Source organism: Mandrillus leucophaeus, unplaced genomic scaffold (genome assembly GCF_000951045.1).
Source record: "Mandrillus leucophaeus isolate KB7577 unplaced genomic scaffold, Mleu.le_1.0 Scaffold190, whole genome shotgun sequence".
NCBI classification, from domain to species: domain Eukaryota; kingdom Metazoa; phylum Chordata; class Mammalia; order Primates; family Cercopithecidae; genus Mandrillus; species Mandrillus leucophaeus.
The window spans coordinates 1,515,850-1,525,348 of NW_012101921.1; the positions used below are offsets into that span (position 1 = coordinate 1,515,850).

The window sequence follows — 9,499 nt, forward strand, 5'->3', positions numbered from 1 at the left end:
CCCACCCCCAGCGCCACCCCAGAAGACACTGGAAGGGGGCTGGGGGAGCAGGCTAGAAAAAGGGAACACAGCCCTTCCCAGAAGTGAACCAAGGGTTCCCCGGACCTTAAAAGTGGGTCCTTGAGCCCCTGGAGAAGCCTCAAGGTCTCAGCTCAGAGGACAGACTGGCGGCCTGAGGATCTAAATGTCGCACTGTCTGAGTGTATATAGATAGCCAAGAGGCTGGAAGGTTGAGAAGGCCAAATGCCCAGGTTCCTACTCAATGGGACTCTGCCTTGCCCGTTCGCTGGAGACACAGGGGAGAGCTGAAACCCCCACCTTGTCCCCTCAAGCTAGACTTAGAGTGGGCCTCTCACAGTCCCAGCACTGCCCTTATACTACGTCCTCTCTTTCAGGTCTCCCTCCATCCTAAGATTAGACAGACTATTCCCTTAGCACATATCTGAGCAAACTGAGAGGGGAATCCCTGACCGCTGTTGGCCCGGTGAATATGGGGTGTGTGCAGCCTCCCCAACGGATGAATCTTGCACACACCTTCCACCTCCCAGCCCACTCAAACTAACCTTTCTGCACCCGGCAGAAATGACCGGAAACCCAGGAGTCCCTCTCTCCTTTCCTTAGGAGTGAGATGGTGCCTCAGCCCTGGAGGGAGATGGGTGGGCATCGAAGAGTAGGAGAGATTGGCCGAAAAGCTGTTTATACTCCTGTTGGCTCCCAGTCTCTCCCTCCTCCATTGTATTCCCCCACCCTGGTCAGACAGTTGTGACCGGGCCCTGGGCCCCAAGCTGGTCTCGGGAGCTCGGGCAGAACCAACAGTTGCGTGTGGTGAAGCCCGGCTGCACAGCTCACACTGTGTCTGCAGCTTCAGGGAGTGAGCCCCTGGTTACGTGGCCATTCTGACTGGGAGGATCTTGTACTCTTTGCTTCCCAGGGACTCTTGGGAACTTTTTGGAAACTCTAGGGTGTCAGCCAGATCCTGAGGGAGTGGAGAGATCTTGAGTGACTTAGCAGGACATAAAGTCTTAGTTACTTGACTCAAGACCGCTCTGCCTTCAGACGAGTTTGATGTTTGATGTGCTTTCCTATCTTTTAAGAAACGTCTCCCTCACTCTTCCTGCCAGCCCAAACTTCCTAACAAGCATTCAGCTAACGCCCCACGCATATATCACAGGACAGTCCTCCTCTGAAATGTCAGGCCCCCAGCCCAATTCTGAAGGCACCAAAGAACAAATTACAACGCAATAGTTTCCACCCTTCCCTCACCAAACCAAGACCAGGGTTGTCTGGGGTTGGCTGTGTGACTCCTTATTGTAGAGTCCCAGACTCTACAATAAGAGTTAGTGGCCCCAGGGCACAGGGTTGCTAAGGGAGAGAGGGTCACAGGTCCTTTCTACCCAAGAAAAGTGAAAAGTGGGGGGCCCTTTAGTGTGAGTTTAGGGACTGCTTTGAGGGTGGCTCTCCCCCATTCATCTTCTGACCGCCGGCTGTCTTTGCTGGCAGGGAAGCCTACAGTGGGGTCTTCCTGGCCAGGAGGCTTCAGGGCAGGTGTACAGGGAACTAGAAATAATGCTGCTTTAATACCTCTGAGTCATTTAAAATTTCAAAACCATTTGACTGTTTGCTGAACTGGGGAGGAGTCAGAGAACATTTCTAGAGTTCCTAGTGGTGCAGGCCCACCACCCTTCCTCTCTGAGCAGCGCAGAGTTGGTGCTGTGGATTCTAATAGAAAATGCCCAGGCTAGCAGGCCCCACTCTGCACCTCCCAGGGCTTTCTCTGGTCATGGGGATTGCCTGGGCGAGATCTTTCCATCCATCTTCTTCGACCCCTCCCCATCCCGCCCCTGACACACGCAAACACACTCCCTCACGTGACTGACTCCTCTATAGCCCAGGGCCAAAGGGCACAAGGGTCTTCCCTCCCCTCAATTTCTCCCCACCTCTCCCCTGTCATCCTGGGGCCCCCAGGCCTGCCTGGGCCCAGATTCTGGCCCTGCTAAAGTATATTTCTTCTCCCAACCGAACAAAAGATGTGACTGAAATGCTCAGCCTCACGCTTCCTGGGGGGGTTAATGGTGTCTTTTTATTTTTTCCTGAGGGGTGTTGATTAATACCTCGTTAACAGCGCATTTAACGACCTCCGGGTGTTTAATAACCTTCAGAAGTTTCCCACAAAGGCTCAGACTCTGGGCAAGAAAATGAGAACCAGGCCCCAGGGCTGTTCCCCTTACCTTCCCCCCACCCCACCAGGATCTGGGGCCTCCCTGGACTGATGGGAAGGGGGTGGAGAGAGAAGAGGGTGCCTGGAGCTGCCCTGGCCCCCCAAGTCACAGCCCGAGAGTGAGGCCTTCCCCCATGCCAGCAGGATGACGGAGAGCTGAGGGGGCACTCCTGGGGCGGAAAGAGGACATGTGAGGACCTAGAGTGGCTCTGGGGAGGGTGTGAACGATGGTATGAGGGTGACAGTGCACAGGGATATCCAGGCCATGGGCTCAGCATCCCCACCCGTCCACTGAATAGTTCTCCTCTCCCCCAGTCGGGCCTGGACAACTCGGCCTTTGTGTTTCGACCCCACAGGGTGCTGGTGGTTTTGAGCACCATACGAGCCCTTAGCTGCTGTGGAGTATGCTGGAAGAGCCAGGGAGAGGCCTGAGGATGCTGTTTAGGTGGTAGTGACAGTCAGACTGTGCTCCCCAGAAGTCCCTGGGCAGTGCAGAGCTTCTCCCCGCATGGTATCGAGTGGGCAGTTCCCTGTGAGGGTAACCCCAAAAGAACTGATCTTCCAGGAGGAATCATCACTCACTACCAACCCCACTGATACACATCACTCATATGCAAAACACACCCCGGCATGTGCCCTTAGGTACCTTGTTCTTATCACCACTTGTTACCAATCTGAGGGAACTTGCTTTTCCTCCCTCAAGACCCACACAGAGAAAACTGAAGCTGCCAGAAGGTAGAAATGGTGAGGGATACAGATTGGAGGAGGGGAGGAGGGATAATGCCCAACCGTATGCTGGCTTGTGTTTTAGCAAACAGCATCCTTAGAAAAAAACAGATTGTGGCCGGGCACAGTGGCTCACGCCTGTAATCCCAGCACTTTGGGAGGCCAAGGCAGGCAGATCACTTGAGGTCAGGAGTTTGAGACCAGCCTGGTCAACATAGTGAAACCCTGTCTCTACTAAAAATACAAAAATTAGCTGGGCATAGTGGCAAGTGCCTGTAATCCCAGCTACTCGGGAGGCTGAGGCAAGAGAATTGATTGAACCCAGGAGGTGGAGCAGAGCTGAGATCATGCCACTGCACTCCAGCCTGGGCAACAGAGTGAGGCTCTCTCAAAAAACAAAAAAAAAAAAAAAAGAAAGAAAGAAAAACAAGTTGTAGAATCCGAGTGGCACAAATTCACATCTTAGCGCCTGCACTGATGGGCTGTGCCACCTTATGCAAGCAACTTAACCTCTCTGAGTCAGCCTCCTCACCTGAAGTTGGAGATAATAATAGTACCTACCGTGCCCATTATAAGAATTGAGTTATGCACTTAGAGCAATTTAGCAGGGTGCCTGGCACGTGGTTAACTCCCAGTGGCCAGACCTGCCCATTTACCTGAGTCGGAAGGGGTGAGGGGCTGGCATGATGAGTAGGAAGTCTGACTACAGGGAAGAGAGGGCATGCTTCCCAGGCAACGCTGCATTCTCTTCTGGCCTGAGCTGAAGCAAAGGCCTAGGGATGGTGGGGGGAGAGAGAGGGGGAACCTGACAGTCCAGCCCTTCCTTGTCCCCACCCCCACCCTGTGACCTAATGACCTGCCCTCGGCTTTCCCCAGCTCTATGGCTACTGCTACCAGGACAGCGAGGACATCCCAGACACCCTGACCACCATCACGGAGCTGGGCGCCCCTGTAGAAATGATCCAGCTGCTGCAAACTTCCTGGGAGGATCGATTCCGAGTGAGCTTAGAGGAGGGCTCGGGCCCTGGGCTCCTTGCTAGGATGGTTCTCCCTTAGAAGGCCAGCCCTCCAGAGCAGCCCCCACTCCTCCTCCACCCAGGGAGAGGGAGGGGAAGAAGGCGCACAGGCTGACTCAGCCACCGGCCAAAGTGTTCAAAAAAGAAGGAAGACGTAGAGGATCCCGACATTCTGTGCTCTTGCCCTCCTCACCCTTCCTTGTGCCCATGTACACACCAGCTTGTGGGGGCTGGCACCTTAAAGAGGGGAGCACTCACACACTCACACTCAGCCTGACCATGGGAGGGCCAGTGTCCTAGAACGAGGAAAGACCTTAATACCATGTTGACCCTCCCGCTACTTCCATACACTGAACTAAAACGACATTCAGGATGCAACTTCAGGGAAGAGATGCATTACCCCCAGACCCTTGCTGCTGCCGTTTCCCACCCACTCCATATCATTTGCAGGGTCAGGCCAGCTGAGAGTTAATAGGAACTCACTGGCCTCCTCTCTAAGGCTGCTGACCTTGGCCTTTGTGGAGCACTGGGACCTACAGAAGAAAAGTGCCAACCCCCACAAGAAAAGTTCAGATTCCACAAGGAGGGCGCCCTCGAGTCCCACAGACCCCCACCCAGGAGAGAGGCAGTGAGCAGTCTTTTCTTCTGCCCCTCAGATCTGCCTGAGCCTGGGCCGCCTCCTCCACCACCTGGCCCACTCCCCACTGGGCTCCGTCACTCTGCTGGACTTCCGCCCGCGGCAGTTTGTGCTGGTGGATGGGGAGCTCAAGGTGACGGACCTGGATGACGCACGTGTGGAGGAGACGCCATGTGCAGGCAGTGCTGACTGCATACTCGAATTTCCGGCCAGGAACTTCACCCTGCCCTGCTCAGCCCACGGCTGGTGCGAGGGCATGAACGAGAAGCGGAACCTCTATAATGCCTACAGGTGACCTCCACCCCCGATTCAGGAACTCCATCGAAGGAGAATGGGCCAGGAGGGCATGGCAGGAACAGAGGCAACGTGGAGGCCAGCGGGGCAGGGAGACTCAGCCTTGACCAGAGTGAGGGAAGGCTTCTACCCTGTCCAGAAGGGAACGTTCAGGCTTCTGATGGGGAGGCTAAAAATAGCTCCAAGGAGAATCTGTGTTAGGGGGTGGCAGCTGGAAGCTTCTTAAAATAGTGTTGGACTCGGAGCCTAGGGCTGCTGGAACTGGCACTTTTCCCTTCCTACCCAGGCCCTTGTGCTCTGGGAAATTCCTCACTGGGCCCCAGCCATGGGGCTGCTCTGACACCGGGGGTCAGTCAGGGGATGATGTGGGGCTGGGAGGTGGGCAAGTCCTGGGAAGGGATGGGAACCAGACCCTTGGTTTCGGTTAGTGTGAAGTTAGGTGTGGTCTTAGCATGCGCCCAGCCCCCTCCCCCGAGGCTGAGTAGACTTCACAGCAGCCTGCCTGGTTGCTAAGCCTGAGGGATCCGGCTCCCTGGCCAGGTTAGCATTTACCCCAGGTTGGAATAGAGGAAGGATGTGTCTCCAAAGGCTGGATCCCTGAGCCACTGGTTTCTCTCTGCCACAGGTTTTTCTTCACATACCTCCTGCCTCACAGTGCCCCGCCTTCACTGCGTCCTCTGCTGGACAGCATTGTCAACGCCACAGGTGAGCTCTCCAGGGCCCATCTGCTTCCAGGCACCTTCCCCCCGCACACCAGCAAAAGTGGGGAGAAAAATAACCCAGGGCAGCAGGGGGTCCAGAAATCATCACTTCCTAAGGTGGCATTCTGCTGCAACCTCCCCACTCCCCAACCTTCTGTTCACTGGGGCACAAGCTCTGGAGGCAGAGCCGGGAGCAGCTGGCTGCTGACTTCAGGGAGGAGTGGGAGCCCCAGGCCTCCTGTCTTAGCCACACTGCACTCTGCAGGAGAGCTCGCCTGGGGGGTGGACGAGACCCTGGCCCAGCTGGAGAAGGTGCTGCACCTGTATCGGAGCGGGCAGTATCTGCAGAACTCCACGGCAAGCAGCAGTACTGGTGAGTGGCCCCAACCTGATCCACAGGGAAGCGAGAAACAGGTGGGAGGGTGAATGACCCCACCCAATTAGGCTAAGTGGCCTATTTCTCTATAACCCTTTTCTGGTTACCCTTGTCTCCAAAGGCCACTCTAGGGGCTCACATAGAATCGTGGAGGGGCTGACATGGAGTAATCTGAGGTTCCATCTCTAGCTGAGCTAGAGCAACTATAATTCTGCCTTCAACCTGGGGGTGGACACTGACACCCTACTCTGGATGGCTCCAAACCCTATCATGTACTGCCTATGTGACTTTGAGCAAGTTACCCCTTGAACCTCACTTTCCTCATCTGTGAATTGGGTTCACCATTACCCATCTCACCAAATTCTTATGGGAATTAAATGTCAGGTGAAATGTGTGAAAGCAATTAGTGCAGTTCCTATGACACGGCTGGAACACAGTATATGTTTGCTTCCCTTTCCTTCCTCTAATCTCCGGGGGCTAGAAGGACACTGGATGTTAGGGGAGGCACACACGGAAACCAGCCAGGAAGCTCCAAGGGCAGGGGGAGAATTCTGGCCACTGGTTTCAGGCTGTGGTCCTTCTGCTGAAGCCCTGGGGTTTAGCTGGGGTTGGCAGGGGTTGAGGGGTGAGCAGCCTCCATATTCAAGGAGCTCTGGCTAGTCTTAGGGGTGGGGGAGCCCTGTTAGCCCTGTAAATAAAGTTTAACGAGGTGAACAATGGCTGGCTCTGTCCCTGAGGATGCCGTTTATGGGGCTGTAAATCACAGTCAGCCCTGGACTTTGGTCTAGTCCCTGGTAGAAGGAGGCAGGAGGGCGGGGTGGCCAGAGGCCCAGGGCTTCTGCATTATCAGCCCAGAGCTGGGGCTCTCCAGGCAGTGGGAAAGACAGGAGCAAACAAGAGGCCAGCAGCCGAGCAGCTCACTGGATTGTGAGTTTTCAGAGCTTCTGAGGCTCTCTCTGTAGAATGAGATCTCAGATTTTTCCCTCCAGCCCCGTCCACACTCTAGCCATGGATTTTTTGCATTTTAGTCCATTTACATGCCTCTTAACTTCAAAAACCCCTGACTCCCTTCCATCCCAGGCCCTTCTGAGGAACTTGCCTAACTTCTCTCCCCAAGGCCAGGAGAAAATGTGAATGAAGGTTGCTCTGAACCCTTGCAGGCCACACTGGATGCTGGTTAGAAGTGCAGATTCTCAGTTCCACCCCAGACCTACAGAATCAAAATCTCCATTTGGTGGGGCATGGTGGCTCACACCTGTAATCCCAGCACTTCGGGAAGCTGAGATGGGAGGATCCCTTGAGCCCAGGATTTCAAGGCTGCAGTGAGCTATGATTGTGTCACTGCACTCTAGTCTGGGCAACAGAGTGAGACCCCATCAAAAAAAAAAAAAAAAAGAATCTGCATTTTAACAAGAGTCCTTGGTGGGATTCACATGCACATTGAAGTTTGAGAAGCCTTGGCTCTATCTAAAATGTCCTGACCTCAGCAATTCGCCTAGACAGCTGGGACTCCATGGGTCCCTGTATATGTCTGTCCCCCTTGCATGTGCCTGCTATCTTGTACTGCCTGACCCAGCTATGTGCCCTTAGATTTGGGAGATATGTATCTCCTGAAAACCAAGTCTGTGCTTTGTCTTTTTTGATGAATCAGCCCAGTTTCAACAGTGGTAGCTGCCTTCATCTCCATGCTAGAGGGTTGGGCTGGACTTTAGCTTTGACCTAGGTGATGAGTCTTGCTGCCCTTTTCAGAAAGTGACACATCCCTGGGCACTCAAACCTGGGCATACAGAGTTCTCATTTTACTCCATCCCCAACCCACAGAGTACCAGCGCATCCCAGACAGCACCATCCCCCAGGAGGACTACCGCTGCTGGCCATCCTACCACCATGGGGGCTGCCTCCTTTCAGTGTTCAACCTGGCTGAGGCTGTGGATGTCTGTGAGAGCCATGCCCAGTGTCGGGCCTTTGTGGTCACCAACCAGACCACCTGGACAGGTGAGCCAGTGGGAGAAGCCCTTCTAAGGGAGATGGCAGGACCTCTCTGGAGGTTGATAGCTAGTGATTGCCCATCGTAAGTCAGGGGGGGTGCTGAGATGATGAGAGAGAGGTATACGTGTCTTCAAGGCAGTCAAATTAGGGAGAATGGCCCTGCATCCAGGAAGAGAAACATCCAGCCCTGTTACCTCTCACCTCTGCCCCCCAGGTCGGCAGCTGGTCTTTTTCAAGACTGGATGGAGCCAAGTGGTCCCTGATCCCAACAAGACCACATATGTGAAGGCCTCAGGCTGACCTGTCTGAGGGCTCGGCTGACCAGCTGACTATCCTCAGCAGCAGGGCTTGCCTGTGGAGGGAGTGACTTGCACTGGCAGCGCTGCATGTCACCTGGGAACCCCTGCAGACAAAGCTGACATCCCAGACAGACCGATGTGACCAGGACAAACGTGCAATAATGCCAAATGTTAAAATGTGAGTTTACCAGCCTAGCTATGGGACTGCAGGCTCCTAGTCCAGGAATCTTGGGGGGATGACTGCCTCTCCAACCCTCTGGGCTGCAAGCAAGCTCAGGCTAGTCTCCCCAGTGGGGGCTGTGTCCCTCCCTGGGACAGTTCCGTGAGCAGCCCCGTCACTGTGTTCAGTAGTGTGAGAATGTAGCTAAAGCCCCTGCTGCTGCTGCTGCTGCTGCTGCTGCACTTGCCACGGCAGGCGGGGGGCTGCGTGGGGACAATCCATCGCTGAGTGTTCTCTCAGCTGAGGTCTGGACAGGAGACTTGGCGGGGGAAGCTCCAGGATGTGGGTGATTCTGTACCTGGGGAGGCTATCTCTGACCTCCCGACAGGGGGCAGGCACTCCCAGGCCAGCCCAGGGGTCAGGGGCAGAGGTGCACACCTCAGCATGAGCCAAGACTGGGGTCGGGGAGCAGGTGCGGTTTGAGCCAGGACCTGGGGTGGGGGTGGGGCCGGGGCCTTTCTGCCTCATTTGCTTTCAATGAAAGCCGCAAAGCAGCCAAAACCAGGCTCTCCCCGTTCCTGGAGTTTGAGTATCCAGAATCTTTTGTACTTCTTGTTCATTAAATTGTCTATTTTTGTAAAAAAAAAATAAAATAAAATTAGTTAATAAAATGATGTTTCACAGCAAACTCTTCCCCAGCAACAGTTTCTTAGGTTGTGACTTCTTGGTCCTCAGTTATGTCCTTGGTATATGTTTGTGGGGATGCGTGTGTCACAGGGGAAGATGAGTGAAATCTCAGCAGCAAACCCTGAAGTCATCACAAAGTGTTTTCAGGCTCTGCTGCCACCCATGGTGCCCACCTCCCACGGGGCCCTCCACATCATGTCCCCAAAAAAGACATGGGGACTCCCTTTTCCCCCAAGGAAGTTCTCATTTTTACAGACCAGCTTCTTAAGTATGAAGCCCTAACCCAGTGGAGTAATGTCCTCATGGTGGGATGTCAGCCATGAAGGGGTCACCAGGGGTACTCGAACAACCTGCAGGTGGGTCAGCTTTACCTCTGCACAGGGTTGGACCTGGCCT

General features: G+C 54.5%; 1 protein-coding gene across 1 annotated transcript in view; it reads left to right on the forward strand.

Moving 5' to 3' along the window:
* Positions 1-9,112, forward strand: part of PKDCC (protein kinase domain containing, cytoplasmic) — a 9,914-nt gene extending 802 nt beyond the window's left edge. The window contains exons 2-7 of the mRNA XM_011978186.1: positions 3,821-3,943; positions 4,617-4,888; positions 5,517-5,596; positions 5,858-5,965; positions 7,790-7,963; positions 8,172-9,112. Coding sequence (XP_011833576.1) covers positions 3,821-3,943; positions 4,617-4,888; positions 5,517-5,596; positions 5,858-5,965; positions 7,790-7,963; positions 8,172-8,257 — 843 coding nt within the window. The 3' untranslated portion in view covers positions 8,258-9,112. The remainder of the gene's footprint in view (positions 1-3,820; positions 3,944-4,616; positions 4,889-5,516; positions 5,597-5,857; positions 5,966-7,789; positions 7,964-8,171) is intronic.
* Positions 9,113-9,499: the final 387 nt, after the last annotated feature.